At 37.6% G+C, this 16,844-nt stretch overlaps 2 protein-coding genes across 5 annotated transcripts in view; both read left to right on the top strand.

Moving 5' to 3' along the window:
- cdkl5 (cyclin dependent kinase like 5) overlaps positions 1-10,202 on the top strand; it is a 39,439-nt gene extending 29,237 nt beyond the window's left edge. For 3 of the 4 annotated variants that reach the window (XM_058791142.1, XM_058791143.1, XM_058791144.1), the window contains exons 16-19: positions 1,959-2,064; positions 2,714-2,836; positions 4,251-4,460; positions 5,324-10,202. In XM_058791142.1, coding sequence (XP_058647125.1) covers positions 1,959-2,064; positions 2,714-2,836; positions 4,251-4,460; positions 5,324-5,701 — 817 coding nt within the window. In that variant the 3' untranslated portion in view covers positions 5,702-10,202. The remainder of the gene's footprint in view (positions 1-1,958; positions 2,065-2,713; positions 2,837-4,250; positions 4,461-5,323) is intronic. The other variant, XM_058791145.1, reaches the window with a different exon arrangement.
- A 197-nt stretch (positions 10,203-10,399) lies between these two features.
- rs1a (retinoschisin 1a) lies at positions 10,400-14,354 on the top strand. The gene is made up of 6 exons (XM_058791150.1): positions 10,400-10,777; positions 10,987-11,012; positions 11,090-11,210; positions 12,720-12,861; positions 13,470-13,665; positions 13,766-14,354. Exons 1-6 carry the CDS (start codon positions 10,723-10,725, stop codon positions 13,916-13,918), a joined length of 693 nt encoding a protein of 230 aa, XP_058647133.1. The 5' UTR covers positions 10,400-10,722; the 3' UTR covers positions 13,919-14,354.
- Positions 14,355-16,844: the final 2,490 nt, after the last annotated feature.

Raw genomic sequence — 16,844 nt, 5'->3', positions numbered from 1 at the left:
TCTCTTGCTACGTGTACTGCGTTAGGCTGAATGAGACTTGTTATAGCACTTGCATATCGTTGCTCTTTTGTTGATTTTGATCGCTTCCGTTGTCGTCATTTATAAGTCGCTTTGGATAAAAGCGTCTGCTAAATGACTAAATATTAGTGGCTCATACTATTTTATAGCACTTGCTATTCAATTCTGTATATTATTATTTTTAAGGAATTATGTAGTTATTTAATTGTATACACTTAATTATTGTCCTAACCAACTCCTAACCCTAAACATACCCGTTGGTAACCTTCTTGAAATATTTAACCTAATTTATTTCAATATATTCTGGTTTAAAATTCAGTATTCTTGGAAAGAAGACTTGTCTGTGCAAGACTTCAGTTAATTAGCTGTAGCGCTTCACATCTGATGAGCTGTTTGTTTGCATCTGTTTGTTTGTTTGTTTGAATCAGGTCTCCTTTGTTGGAATAGATGGTGCTGTCCCAAAACATACGGTCCTATGCAGCCCTAGAACTGCAGCCTCCAGTATTGCAGGAACATTGGGTTGTTTTTGTTCAGACCAATGCAAAACTCGACCCATGTTTTTACCCTGCAAACATGCAGAGCTGTAAATGTGAACTGGTGGATCGATAAGGAGATAATTCATTATAAAAATCTAAACAGTAAAATGTGTTTGTATGTTATTTAATTAATATAATAATTTATTGATAATTGTTTAAATTAATAGAATAATTAATACTTTTGACTCACCCATTTTCTTAAAAAATGGTTTAAAGGCTGAAATGTGAAGTGATTAATTTTATAAAACTGTTTTGTGAAAACTTCTACCTGAACTGTAAATCATGCTATTTACATTCATTTTACAGTTTACCATAGACATTGCCCTACCCTGCTCATATGGTATTAATTTTATTTGTGCAGGTCTTAAAAAGTCTTAAATTTGAGCTTAAAAATCCTGCAGCAACCCTGAATAGGTAAACATAAACTTTTCTTTTGAATGCGATTAATCGCGATTAATCGTTTTGCAGCCCTAGTTCTCATGTATCTGCTAAATCCAAACCCATCAGACTGCCAAAAAAAAGAAAGAAGTGTGATTCGTCACTCCACAGAATGTGTTTCCACTGCTCCAGAGTCCAGTGACAGCGTGCTTTACACCACTTTACACCAGCCTGCGCTTAGCATTGTACTGGATGTGAGGCTTGCATGCAGCTGCTTGGCTGCTGCACAGTTTTTGTGCTGATATTAATGCCAATGGTATTTTGGAGTTCTTCAGCTATGGAATTAGCAGAGTGTTGGCCACTTTTATGTACCATCCTCCTCAGCACTCGGTGACACTGCTCTGTGACTTATCTATATCTATAGCAGGGATGAAATTTCACAAACTGACTTATTGCAAAGCTGGAATCCTCTCACAATATTACAGTATCACATTTGAATTTACTGAGGTCTTCAGAACGACCCATTTTTTTCACAAATGTTTGTAAATGCAGATTGATCTAACTGGTATGATTTAAACACCTGAATTCAATAATTAAGAGGTATGTCATAATACTTTTGTCCAGGGGTGCTGCTATAGTTTCTGGGCCCCCTGAACAGCATACTCGAGCTCCCTCAGTAGAAATCACATTCGGGCCCCCTCATCTCGTCCTTGGAATCGTCCTAACACCCCCTCCACCCCCCACCCCCACCCCCTCCCCGTTTCGTCACCCCTGCTTTGGTCCATATAATGTAAGAAAAAAATTGTGAAATTAAAAATATTTGTTAAAAAAAAAAAAAAAAAATGTATATTGACTTTTCATTAAAAAAATAGTTTGAATTTTTATTACTATATTACAATGACATTTTTTTAATTTGCATTACAGCAATGAGAATTTAGTCAGCAAATGTGCTCAAATTAAAATCTTTTTATTTTATGACCAAGATGCTTTTTTGTGAGACTCAACTTATAATAATTACATTTGTAGGAATAATTCAGAGGCCATGGTCATGAACCCACCAGAGGTCCCTAAACAAAAAGAAAAACAAGGTTTCTTTAGAGCCATAAAGAAGAAAAAGAAGAAGTCACAGCCGGTAAGAATGTCCTGTTTATTACTATTCATTCATTTACTCGTTACATTCCCGTTACTCTCAAAAATGGTATCAAAATGCAGTAAGAATATAGAAATGCCTTAGCCAGGAGACCTTTTCTCTGTTTGTGTGTGTTGAATTATTATTTTACATGTATATGTGTTGCTTAGCTGCGGTGTTGTGTTCTTGTATGTCTGTCTGCTAGTCATTGAACTTAAATGATATATTTATGCACAAGGCAATAGTCCAGGATAGAAGAATACTGTCTCTCTTTTTCACTAAAATTCACCTCATGGTGTCCATTCGGTCATCTCAATCAGCATGTAGGTGACCAGTGCAAAAAGAAAGGTGAAGTGGGCGTATCATCCCAAAAAGGAGGCCGTCCATTTGTACTTTTGTCCGATTAGTGCCTGACAGAATTCAACAGAGACTCTCAGTGCAGTTCAGTGCTTTCAGTAGCATTTCCCCATAATAGCCATATGGAGACCATTACAGACCCGAGCAGCATGTGTGTGGCAGAATCTGCCTCTACTGTGCTCTGTCCACAAATATTGAGCCAGAGGACCGTATGTTCATCTGCTGTATTTAACAACAAAAGATGTTTGGTGTTAATAGAATGAGCCACTGGGGTTTTGTGCGTCTTATATTGCAGACGGACGGCAACGCGGGAAGGAACCCGAGCATCAAGAAAAGCCTTTTCCCCCTCTTTAACTCAAAGAATAGCTTAAAGCATAACTCATCTGTCAAAGTGCTCCCTGTTGTCCCGCAGCCCATGGTATTGCTCGCATAAAACCACGCCGCTTTACCAAATAAACACATCTCCATTGCATGTCATGCTAAATGTATAGGTGTTCTATGACTGGATGTCTTTTTGTCATTTTTATATAGTTGTTGTTAGTGTTATTATTTTTAATTAATTTTTTTGCCAGAGCCATTTTTAACGAATAAAACACCAGGTCCAGATCTATGTTTAAACATTTTAATCTAATGATTTCATCAAGTTAATTTCATTTATTTAATTTGTTTAGAAATATAGAAATACAATATAGTATTGCAGTATATTTCTAAATATATTATTATTATATATTTTAGTTCTTATAGTTATTTAATTTTTTATTTATATTATATTATGCTGTATTTGCTATGAAAAAAATGCATGAATCATACATCCAAAAATATTATTATTAGATCGTTAATTGGGTTGATGTGTAAATTAATATATTAAATTTAATTCACAGCCAAAGTAAAACTCTTCTTAAACTGGTCTTTAAGCCTGATGCATCTTTGCACACACCACATTTTATTTATGATCTTAATAGCTGCACTGTAAAAAAAAAAAAAAAAAGTTGAGCCAACTTAAAATTTTAAGGCAACCAGCTTCAGCAGATTTTTGAGTTTTCTCAACTTGTCGTTTTAAGTTTATACAACAAAAATTTGAGAATCTCCCACAAAAATAAGTCGAGCAAACTCAAAAATCTGCTGAAGCTGGTTGCCTTAATTTTAAGTTGGCTCAACTTTTCTTTCTTTTTTTTTTTTTTTTACAGTGTGGTAGAACAGACAACAGAAACGTTGATAATGAATGACGAACTACATTAGGTCAAGATTAGGTATTTTTATATGTACTGATATAACAGATCTGGTTCTGTGTGATTCATGATTTACATCATTGCTTAGTTTACTGCTAGCATCGCAAAAGCATCCGCATGTCTTCTGTTAGATGCATGGACCCCATAACCGTCTTTAGCAGCACCTGCTCAAAGAGGATGCACGTTTTCTCATTTACCATTCTCCGTACCTGGGAAAGAGTAGGAGAAGTGGTCCAAATGTTTTCACACCCAAACTCTCTGTCTTCTGTACACAAACACTCACATTTTTTGGTACAAAAGGTCAGAAACTGGGCACGTCCCGAAACACTCGGCTCTTTATTTATCATCAATAATTCATCCTCTCCAGATACAGTTGCAAAAGCTGGTCATTGGAATAAAATCCTTTTTTTTTTTTAATTCTTAAATGGTTTTAAACAAATGCGTGCCGTGAACTGGTTAAAAGGGCAATATTTCAGTACGTTTCCAGTCTACTGGCCTAATGCACGTGATTATGGGTGAACTTTTGTTTGGAGAGGAGATTTATTGTACATAAATCCCAGTATTCAGGTGGTTTCACTGATGCTGTGGTTTGATCTGTGACAGGTTCCTAGTGAGGCACAGCAAGACCAGCTAGTGATACAAAGACCAGTCAAATCCTCGTCTCATCACAGCAGTCGACACCGCAACCGAGATCGTGACCGCGAACGTGACCTGGAAAGGGATAGGGAGCGTGACCGGGATCGAAACCGCGAGAGGGATCGCGATCGTGACAACACTTGGCCGCCTGAAAAGCAGACAGATGTGCAGCCTCAGGTAAAAAAGCCTTCAGATGAACTGATACTCCTACTAATTTGGAAGGTATTTTATGTTCACACAAGAACAGAAATATGAAGATAAATATAACTACATGAGCATCCAAAAAAAAGGTTCTGTTTATGTCGGCGCCAATAGCCTTGTGGGTAGCGCGCTGACATATAGCGCCATTTCACTTTGGACCCCCTTTCTCTCCCACTTCAATTCATGTCTCAAATACTGTCCTATCCTAATAAAAAAGGCAAAAATGTCCCAAAAAAACCCTGTTCTGTTTATTCGAAGCCCTTGCTGCAGTTTTGTTGTTGGCTGCTTTAAATACAGATCTCTTTTAAGCAGGATGGATTCTGATTGGCTGTCAATGATGGTAAAAATAGTTTTGAAAGTAACTCCTCTGGACCAATTCCCACAAGATCAAGACTTTATAGTTATCATATCACTATAGTTAGTGTCTTTGGTGTGAATGGGCCTTTATGTTCACCAAGGCTGCCTTTATTTGATCAAAGATACAATAAATCCAGTAGTATTGTTAAATATTGTTACAATTTTAAATAACTGGTTTCTATTTTAATCTATTTGAAAATGCAATTTATTCCTGTGACGCAAAGCCTAATTTTCAGTGTCACATGATCCTTCATAAATCATTGTAACATGCTGATTTGCTGCTCAGAAAACATTTTTTATTATTATTATTATTATCAATGTAAACCGTTGTGCCGCCTAATATTTGTGGAAACCATGATGTGATATTTTCCGAAAGAGAACATTCAATGCATCCTGGCTTAATTTTCCTAAAAAAAAAACGTCCTGTTTATTTTTATGATTGCACACAGTCTTGCATTATTTATCTTGCTTTCCTGTTGCAGAACCAGCCTCTGAAGTCCCTGCGGAAGCTCCTACACCTCTCCTCTCCTGCTACGTCCAATCAGCCCCCTCCTCCCGATCGCTCGGCAGAACTGCGCTTTCAGCCCCTCCCTAACCCCCCTTCCAAAGGGAACCTGAACGAGGCCAGAGGGCTCCCACCAGGCAGCGTCACCCCCAATACCAAGAGCCGCAAACCCCACAACTACCCTCTGCCAGGGCAGATCGAGTCCAGCTGGCACGTTTCTGCGCTGAATCGGGCCGAAGGCACACCGTACCCAGACCAAATGGCAAACAAAGGTGGGCAGAACGGTATCGGCTTTACCAGAGCCGCCCGCGCGAGAATGCCGAACCTCAACGATTTGAAAGAAACGGCTCTTTAGAGGAGGAAGGCCCACTAGCGTACTCGGTTTCTCCTTTTCCTTCCTGGCTACCTATGGAATGCTATTGTTCATACAGTGGTACACAATGCCACTTCTGGCCAGAAGGTGGCGATAGTTATGTCTCAGATTTGTTTTTTAAAGCATCCACATTTGATAGAATTTGTATTCTTGTTCATTACATCTGGGTTCAGTTTTCTGTTGAATATATCTTATTGATGATGATATGAATCTATGTATTTGTATATGGAAACTTAGGGATGGGGTACAACAACAACAAAAAAAAATCTGTGGAATTGTAAGAGCTTTAGTTTATACACAAGAGAATGTATAAATATTTAATGTGTAATAATTCTATATTTCATGGAGATTATTTAATGAATTATTGGTGTGTTAATAGTTACAATGTACAGAGTGCATTTTATGGTTGTAACAAAAGTACTTATTGTTTCCGAATTATTTACCGAACATTGTTTTCTGATATGAATTCTCAGTGCAGACTAGGTCTATATTCCACACTGTCTCATACTGCAGGTTATTGAATCATCACTATTTAAACCATACAACAGCATATCAGCAACTACTGATGCTTCCTAACCAGGTTCTGTGTTACTTTTCATGCGAGACCATTAAATCCACGTCCCTTGATGGCTATTTGTCTCACTTTACCCGTAGCCCGTGTCTTAAAGTGTTTCTCCCCTCCCCATGAGCTTGGCATTCAAAACCTCACACATCGGGATCAGATAGTGCTGGTTTTTAGCAGGACTTCATTAGAGCCCAGATCCCTGAAGAGCTGGAATTCCTGTGAATAATGAATTTCAACTGGGGCCCCCAGGGCCTCACCGTGTCTCCCTCTGCGATCTAAACCCCACCAGCTGGTGAATAAGTGTGACTTTGCCTGTGGCACAAGCGATGGCTTACAAGGTTGTGAGCGTTAAGACTGTATCTCCATCCTGACGCGAGTTTTGCACGTACGCATGATTCTTTTAACAAACTGAATAGCTGGCGGGTTTATTTTAATCAGTTTAACGGCATGTTTTTGAAGAGATAAAAGCATTGCCTCGGGACCTGGTAAAAGGGATTCAAAGACGTAATGCAGTTATTGATCTGTTAGCGGGGAGGTCAGGTGGGAGACGCAGTGAGATTTTTGAGCGGCCTCTGAAATGCAGCACATTTTCATTCAGGCTTTCAGTGTTTGCTTTAGATTTATTTATCCACTGTTTCGTTAAATTCTATTCTACTAATATAGATTGAAATGAGATGGGTATATAAAATATGCAAAATAGCTATATTAAGAATTCCAGGCATTTGAATACCAATGCAAACAGAGCAATATATCGTGACTTTGAGGTCAATTTATCACCCTTCATCGAGTTGCTTCGGAGTGTTACATTTTTATTCATTCACATTGATTATCACGACAGGCACTTTGCTTAACAGCTGAAGTTTCTCACTAAATCCCCCCCAAAGATAGTGACAGAGCATTTTCATTTTAATAACTCTAGTGAAATGTGTCCTTGAATATTTTTCCGGAGACACTTTTTTTTTTTTTTTTTTTTTTAAAATTACTATTGTTTATCAATGGTGCACTTTAAGCAGACATTTCACAGGTGTTTGTGTTGATATGGTGTTTGATTAAAACAGAACTTTCTATCTATCTAATCTTCTACCTTACCTACCTACAGTATATGAGCTCTGTCTTTCACAGGACTGGATTTGAAACTTTTATGTTCAAGTTACACATTCAAATACAGTTTTTTTTTTTTTTTTGACATTTACATCTTTTTTTATTATTTATTTTTTTTATTCTGTTGTTTCAGCGCTATTTCAATGTGTTATGCATAATGAAGTTAATTTTCAGTAACATCTTGAACTATTTGTATTCCATAAATCTTACTTCAAGTATCTGTTAAACGTTTTCTTGGTTAAACTGCCATGCAATAACAAACTGTTGATTTTTGTCTTGTAGGAAGAGATGAGAGTTGTCTTTAAATACGATTGTTCGCAAAGTTTAAAAGTCTCTTTCTGGAACCTCTTGTTTTCGTGTTGCATATTTTCAGGTTAATATCAGTGACATGAAACACTTTGTTCCTGAGTAATGCGGTCGTATTACAATGAGATTCCATTACTCCTGGACTAACACCTTGTCCATAAATGCTCTGACATCCTTTAATCTGCAGTACATTGGCACAGTCCGTCTCTGCGGTGCCAGGTAATCCTCCCATCAGCCAGCTGTTAGGACTGCCAAGATAAATAGTTTGGCTGTCGCCAGCTGTGGTGAGGCCGCCTGTGAGTGGTAATCTATGACCAGCCTTGTTAACCTGTTACAAAACCTACATCCGCAGCTTGTAGAATGTCACTGATTCTGGTTTGCTAAGCCCCATTCATTTATTTTTAATGTTATGATTTTTTTTCCTCATAAAAAACAACTAATATGGAATCATGCTAACAAAAGTTCTGAGAAAAACCTATCCGTTCCCTATCCCAGAGTACGAAATGATTTCAAAAACTAGTTTTAAGCACTAAAATACTTCAAAGGGCTGCGTCTACCAACATTTCCATCAAAATGAAGCCTGACAGTCGTGTAATATAGAGTGAATTTATAACACTGTTTTAAAGTTTGGGGTCAGTCTGTTTTTTTGTTTTTGAAGAAGAAATTAATATTTTATTTAGCAAGGATGCAATAAAATGATCAAAAGTGACAGTAAAGATATTTACAATGTTAACAACATTTTCCGTTTCAAATAAAAAAAACAAAAAAAACAAATCAGTATATTAAAAAGATTTTTTGAAGGATATTGCAACAATGAAGACTGAAGTAATGCACATTACTTCTACAAATTGCATTTTAAAATGTATAGAAAACAGTTGAAATTGGAATAATATTTTACAGTATTACTGTTTTACTGTATTTTTGAGCAAATAAATGCAGCCTAGGTGAGCATAAGACACTTCTTTCAAAAACCTTACCAACTCCAAACTTTTGAACGGTAATATATAGCTGAATCTATTATCTGTGAATATTCTCTCCTAAATTAATAGAGAATGACGTTGTAGCCATTTGGATTTTGATTTAAAACAAATCGTGTCCCACTTTACTTCTGTTCACCGTACATACGGACTGAAAGAGCTGCCTTAAATGTGTGTTGAAGGATATTTTGAAGGTGATTTAGAGTGCTTCTTGGTCCACTGCCATATTGAAGTATCCCTGCAGGTACTGACAACTCATCTGTCATGGTTTAATACCCATAGACAGCTTGTCTTTAATTTGGCTTGTAGCATCTATCATCCAAAGAGGATGTCTGTTAGCTTTCAAGTGTCTGAGCTGTTGAATGCAGGGATATAAACATTCAGGTTCACCCCCAGAAGTGCACAGAATTATAGATGAAATATACTGGACATCTGATTCTCATATTTGTTCATGTGGCGTGGTAATGACTAGAAGCTGTATGCTCTTAGAATGTAATGTTTAACTCCTTTTGTTTTTGTTTTTTCAGTTTACCATTGGACAAATGTTTATATATGCGTACGAATGTAAGTCTTTAGCTCAAATAAGTCCCAGTGGTCAGCTGTATCTTTCATGGTTATCAAAAACAGGTCTCTCTTTTCTACTTTAGACATTTCATAATGTTTATTCCACCTTTAAGTATTGAAATTGCTGCCACTTTTTATGTCTAAAGCAGTTGATGTGCCAACTAAAGCCATTGTGAAGTCATGCAAGGCCAAATGTTTACAATCTATCAGGAACAAGAGTTTATTCTGTCAGATGAGCATCTGTCCTTTGAGTTCACAGACATATATGTCATTTTTATTTTAGCGGACTGACTTTTGAGTCTGTCATAGAATGTACTAAAGACATGTTTTTGTTTTGTTTAAATGTTAAGACTGTTCCTATTAGATGTTGATGAACTGTTTGCTGAATTGAGAACATGATCCATCCCTAAATTGTGTCCTTACCCCTTCTGCTTGACAGGGTTGTTGTCAAAAATCCAACCGATCAGGATGAGACTTCCATTTAGACAACAGCCATCATTTTGGTTACATCTTTAAGGTCCACACAGAATCTGCAAATTTCTTCACGTCCCTCACTGCTTGCATGTCCGTTTGTGACACGTTTTGGCTTTTAAATGTTGCTTTGAGTTACCATTAAGAGTCTAGTATTCTTTCATATTTATTTCCGCCCCAAAATCAGCACAGATAAAAGTGCAGATTCCGTCTGGGCCTTCATCCATCCAATGAATTGAGTCTGTAAACTGAAAGTTATTGGCTTATAACTTTATTCACCGATGCACAACATTTATCTCAAACGTAATCAGCACCACTCACTCAGCACTTTGTCTATGTCTTTTGTGAAGACTATTTGTCTGTGTGTTCTCTTTAGGGTACAAGTGGGAAACAGCACCCTAACGTTTAATTTAAGTCCAGGCATGTCTGACTCCAACAGCATTTATAATGTATATTCTGCTGTAATTAATAACAATTAAAACAATGTCGACCCAACTATGTTCCAGCATGCATCATTTCATTGCAAACACCTGCCAACGTATAAAAACCCATGTCTTTGAGATCATTAATAAAATAAAACAACGAAGACCTGTACATAACAAAAGGATAATTTCTCATGAGCCACATTAGCAGCAACCACAGAAGAAAAATGACACTGAAAAGAAAGAAATGGACAAAGAAACTTGTCTCTCCATCAAATGGCATATTGAATGTAGTGATTTGCATCAACAGATTGCTGGGGAAGTTGAATTGAGTTAATTGCATGCACTGAACCATTAACTGGGTCACAGAAGGTGACCATCCGGCTTTATAATCTGGAATCATTTGGCAATTTCTCTCTTTTTTTAACAGACAAGGGTCGGACTGGGATGTGAACAATTTCAAACTAGCTTTCAGCAGCAAAGGGAGGAGCTTTGAGATGAAGGGCATTAGATAAAGCCATTAGTGCTCTGTGGATTACAGTAATCCAGCCCCTGTAATATCAGTGCGGTGGTCCACCACTCGAAAAATAAACCATCATGGAGTACAGACTGCAGAACATGTTACTGTTAGCCATCCTGCTGGTGTCTGAAGGTATGTGTCATTTTCACTAAAGTGGCAGAAATGTTACATTTTGGTCAAATTTTCAAATTGAATAAGATTTATTTTTGATTGAATCAGATTTTATTCTTGAAAGAAATGTTAGCTTTAATTAAAGATGATTGTGAATGTTCAGTGTTAATAAAACATATCCCACCTGTATTACAGTTTCTTGCTCTTTTACTCTTCCACATTTTGTCCAGGTTTTTTTGGGCTGCAAGCGCAAGAGGTAATTAAATGCATTTGATACTGATATCAGAGGCAATTAAAAGTGAAATACTGATGGCAATGTTCATATGTGTTTAGGATGGCGAGGGCAACGACACATGGGCTGGGAAAACCTGCAAGTGTGACTGTGATTCCTCTAGCAAGTTGTTTTCAAAAGGTTCTTCATCAAGTAGAGGACAGGAGATGGACTGCATGCAAGGTAAGAAAGAGGAAGGGACTTTTAAGAAATATGGAATCAAAGAATCACATTGCTGTTTTTTCTAAACTGTAATAAGCACTAATCGTAACCTGAATGTGAGGGTTTGTTGGCTTTGTCCTGGTTTAGACGAACTCCACTCTGCCACTATGAAGTATTTTGGTTCAAAATGTGTCAAACAAATGTTTAACGAATCAGTCTAGATAGTGTTGTTTTTTTACTGGCTTAATTGTGAATCAAACACCACTCGAATGCTTTACCTCGTTTTGTCAGGATAGCCAAATTTGTGAATGGGGCTTTGCGTTAACTTTGACTCTTTGGGAACTGAGATGGATGGATTAGTTAGCACTAGCTGGTGCCCTTTGGAAACAGAAGGCAGGACATGTGCGAATGAGCTGGCTCCCGGACAAGCCATCGCCTGCAGTGGCGCAGAAAGTCATTAATCATTTGGTTGCAGCTTCACCTGGGCCATGTGTGCCATCACCGCATCCCATTGGCACACCACCACAGGGCAGACATGCTCCATTAACACAGAGAAGCTTGCTTTCTCAGTACTCAGAGACTGATGTGTTAGAATCAAATGAAAGGGAGGAAAGTTGAGGAAAAGAATAAAGAGATGGACCGGATGCTTGTTCATAATCCCATTATGTTGAGAGTTCCTGAGATCACTGAGACTAGAATAGGACCTGCCAATCAAAGCGTTGACCATTAAAAGGAATCGTTCATCCAACAATTAAGATGATTTATGTCATTCCAAATCTATATGACTTGCTGTGCAAGAATGTTGCTAACCAAAGAGTTGCAGTTCCCATTGTATTTTTTGACCATGGAAGTTAATGGGAACATATTCTTCAAAAGATTGTCTTTTGTTTTCCACATAGGAAAAAAATTCTTAAAAGTTTTCTTCTTTCTTAAGAATTTTCATTTTCATTTCATCAAGTGTTGATTTTGCAGAGTTTTTTTTTTTTTTTTTTTTTAAGAGAATTCATGATTTTGATTCAGAATGCATTCATTTTCATTTGATTTGATCAAAACCGGAAGTTGGTATGTCAAAAAGAACCTCCTAAATCCTGGAAAAGAGGACTGTTATGTAAAAACACTGATGTAGGACCGGAGCTTAAGTGTGGAACGTGACCATCTGTCAACTTAAAGTCTTAATGGATGTTGATCTTTCACTATGGGGAACTAAAGCTTTTAGGATTGTGAAGTCATGAGCAGAAGCACAGAATTACAGAGCTGCCAGATTAATGCTTTGTCCATTTCTCTTTAACACAACACGACAAAGAAATCTCTCTGACTGCATGACTAATGTTTCATTAAGCCCCCTGTCAGATATGTCAGAAATCCTGCAGGCTTTTGTTGAATGGGCCTGTCCATAGATTTGTGTTATTTGGAACTGCCTGTAGAGTCAGAAAGCCTGGTTTGAGCCAAACCGACAGAGATGCATCTATAGTTTTACTTCAAATTGTATGCAAAGCTAAATATTAACCACATTCTCAATTTACTGTCCAGAGTGTCCCTACCATAAGCCCCTGGGTTTTGAGGCAGGATCTGTGACTTCAGATCAGGTCAGCTGCTCTAATGAAGACCAGTACACAGGCTGGTTCTCCTCATGGGTTGCAAGCAAAGCAAGGCTCAACAACCAAGGATTTGGGTGAGTTCTCTGAAATACTGCTTATTATGGCGGGTGTTTTTTATATATATACAAGGCTAATGTGCATTAGCACGATTTTTAAATATCAATTTATTTAGTACTGACAGATATTATTGCAGATTCCACATATGTCAAACTCTTTCATAATTATATATAAATAAAGAATAATTTACACTACAGTTTAAACTTTTGGGATCATTACGATTTTTAAAATAAATTAATACTTTTATTCAGCAAGGACATATTAAATATCGTAATGATTTCTGAATTATCATTTGTCAATGAAGACTGGAGTAATGGCTGCTGAATATTCAGCTTTGTCATGATAAATTACATTTTAAAATGTATTAAAATAGAAAACAGTTCTTTTAAATTGTAATATTTTACAGTATTACTGTTTTACTGTATTTTTGATCAAATGAATGCATCCATTGAGAGCATAAGAGACTTCTTTCAAAAACTATAAGAAATCTTACAAACCCCAAACTTTTAGTGTATTATTGAAACAGTCTTGATAAACAGTTTTGGGTATTTCAAACTTAAGGAGACTTGGTCTTTGCGATCTGTGATTTTCTTTTGCATTTATAGATTATTCTCTCCTCTCCTAGGTGTGCCTGGCTGTCTAAGTTCCAGGATACCAACCAGTGGCTTCAGATTGACCTGAAGGAGGTCAAAGTGGTTTCTGGTATCCTGACCCAAGGCCGCTGTGACTCTGACGAGTGGATTACGAAGTACTCTGTGCAGTACCGCACCAATGAAAAGCTCAACTGGATCTACTACAAGGACCAAACTGGAAACAACAGGGTAAGACAACAAACAAAAATAATAAGGAGTGAAGAAGAAAATTGCTATTCCTTTACATAAATATTGGCTTTATTTGTTTTCATCATTGTTTTTTCCTCAGGTGTTCTATGGAAACTCTGACCGCTCTTCCACAGTCCAGAACCTGCTGCGTCCACCTATCGTAGCACGTTACATCCGTATCCTCCCTCTCGGCTGGCACACTCGTATCGCCATCCGCATGGAGCTGCTACTTTGCATGAATAAATGCACCTGATCTGGAACATGTCAGCAAAGCCATACCCAAAACTTCCTGTTCCACCTCTTTTCTTGTGTCACAATGATTATGCCAAAGTGAATATCACTGCCCAATCACTGCACTCAATTCATTTATTTCTATTCTCTGGTATTTTTCCAGGAAGAAATGATCATTAGCATGTGTTATAGGTACATCTATTTGTGTTCAAGTTACATATTAAGACCTTTTTCACATCACGTTGTACTCATTATATGAAGTTTGTTGCTTTGGCAAATCAGACATAAAGGTTTTGCTTATCTGGAGAGTGGTGGGAGATTTCATGGGGTGTTGTATTATTGTGTGTTCTAATGTGGTTTGTGATGGTGATGTAGCGTGTTTTGTTCCCACGGTTTTGACCAAAACCCTTTTTGTATTTACTATGAGCCTACATTGTTTATTTGTGTTTGTGCACTTACCTGAGAAACAACGCCTTTAAATAAAGGAAGTCTCTCTCTGCACCTTGTATACTTTGGTTCGTATAATCTATTCACTCTCAAGTTGGGAAAAAAAAATAATAATATGTAATCTGATTTCTACAAATTTCATAAAAATACATTTGATATAGCTTTTAATGATTCGCTTGTATATAAGATCATTTAATTCTCCTCAAGAGGTGATGTCAAAAAAGGGATGTTTGAAATGTAATAATTATTTCAAAATAACTTATCAAAATAACGTGCCTCAGGGGTATTTTGCCCTATTTCAGAAGGGTCATCTTACCCAAGGTTTGTCACTTAACACAAAATATAAAATAATAATAATAATTATATATGTATATAACTGTTCAGATGAAATAAATCTGACAAATGCTATGCTCTTGCTACAAGTTTTTGAGTCAAGTGCGTGCACATGCGCTTCAAGTGAAATTAAGGAGGCATGCACCTGCTTGTTAGTCATTAGGGGATTGATTAGACATACATTAAATTGCAGTTTCGCTTAAGCTACCGTTGTTTACACACTCCTCTGATCGTCATGAAAGCTCCTGGCCCTAAAAGCAAGCGGTGCACGTCATCTAGAAGTTCCAAATCAAGAACCAGAGGACACGCCGCGTTCATGTACACATCCCGACAACAGGTGTGTTTATAGATCCAGCAACTATAACTAAAGAACAAAAGTTGAAAATGTACCTCAAATGATTGCATATGAAAACAACTGGCTTTCATGCCCAGGTCAATCCGACGGCAGTGGGGCGCGTTCGTGAGTCCAGGGGCGTAAGCAGATATTTGCTGCAGAGAGTGGGGTCAGAGGCCGCGCGTCTCTCGTGTTTCAGCCGCCACAGAGTCATCACGCGGCGGGAGATCCGGGAGGCCTGGGATCAGCTGAGACGCCGCAGAAATTCAGCTGCACCGGCAGGCGCTTGAGTCTTTTTAACAGACGCTTTTAATGTATCCATTTTAATCTGTAAATACTTAATTGTTGAAATAAAAGCCTCTTGTTAAAAAGGTGAGTGTTATAGGCCTAGTGTATGCTGGGTTGTGACTTATAACTTCTACTTTTTTATTTACTTTCTTATATATAAAGGAAACTCGCTAGACAAAAATGGATGGAAACCCCTCTGCTTAAATGGGTAAGATGGTGCCCTTGCGTAATTTAAAAACACTCCAACCCCCGGAGAGGGTTTCCCCGCTGATTGCTCATATTTTTGCAAAACAAAATTTTGGTGTCTACACAACACCGTGAATGATACACTTGACTTGATTACGGGACAGTGCAGGGGCGGACTTGCCCATTAGGCAAAGGTAGGCAATTGCCTTTCATATACAAGATGCGCATTAAGCGCGGACACGCGAACGGTTGCTGTTTACTGGTGTTTATGACCACGACTACCGTCTGCGTGTCCAAGTTGAACGTGCTTCTTGTGTATCCTGCTTGTAGCAAATTAAAATCTGCATCTGAAACTGACTGCCGCGCGAGGTCTCTCTTTCCCAGCGCGCGCGCACACCTCTATATCTCTCTGCGTCTGCTCTGTTCAGCGAGCGGCTGAAAGGAGCTGCGATTTTAGTTAAAACACCGATGTTGCTTCTCTAATTTTACATGCAAGTATAGCCGAAATCACAGCACAACTATTGTCTTATCTTATGTGTAGCTTATTTGATTTTATCAGACAGCTCGATTATAAATTTATAAATCAGGATTTTTGTGCAGATTAACATCTTTGAAGGGAGAGCTGGTTATGTAGTCTTATGGGTCGCGTTTCAGTCACTATTTCATATTCATCCCATTGTCTGACAACAGAAAAATATACAAATGAAAACCGTTTTGAGAATTTAGCTGCATCAAAATCCAGTGTGTGGCACAGAGAGGCAAACAAATGTCATGATAATGGCTAAATGTACGTTTTGCATGTTTAGAAGAAGTGAGCTGCCCTGTCCTGCGAAAATGTAAACGGGTTTGTGCAAGTAAATTGCTCGGTGCAAAGAAAGTGAAGTGATGGGAACCTGGTATTTCTTTATCTTAATTTTTTTTTCTTGTTTAATAGACATGAACAAGTTCTTTGAAAAACATCTATCATCTTTGAAACATGTCTACTCTTCATGCTCTGTTAACTATGGTTTCACTAATAATAGCCTAAACATATATTGCATAAAACATATTTGCCCGTGTTGAGTAGAGAACTAAAAACTTAAAGTATTAATTTAAGGTACATTTAGAACAGATAAAAATGTGCAATTAAGCGAGTTAACTCATGACAATAATGCTCTTAAATAAGTTAAAATGACTAAAATTAAATGTAGGCTTACGCTGGTAACTCATCCGTGGACTTTCCTCGTTAATAGACTGTTTTCACACTTTTTTCAATGGGACCCATTGTCTTCAGAAATGTTTGGATGGCATTTTCATTTTACCTGATAAAGTATAATTTATGAGCTGAGCGCTGCTTTGTTTACAGCCATTACCGGGAAAC

Source organism: Onychostoma macrolepis, chromosome 11, assembly GCF_012432095.1.
Source record: "Onychostoma macrolepis isolate SWU-2019 chromosome 11, ASM1243209v1, whole genome shotgun sequence".
In the NCBI taxonomy this organism is placed as follows: domain Eukaryota; kingdom Metazoa; phylum Chordata; class Actinopteri; order Cypriniformes; family Cyprinidae; genus Onychostoma; species Onychostoma macrolepis.
Note: the sequence above shows the minus strand (reverse complement) of the source record. Positions and strands in the feature narration are given on the sequence as shown.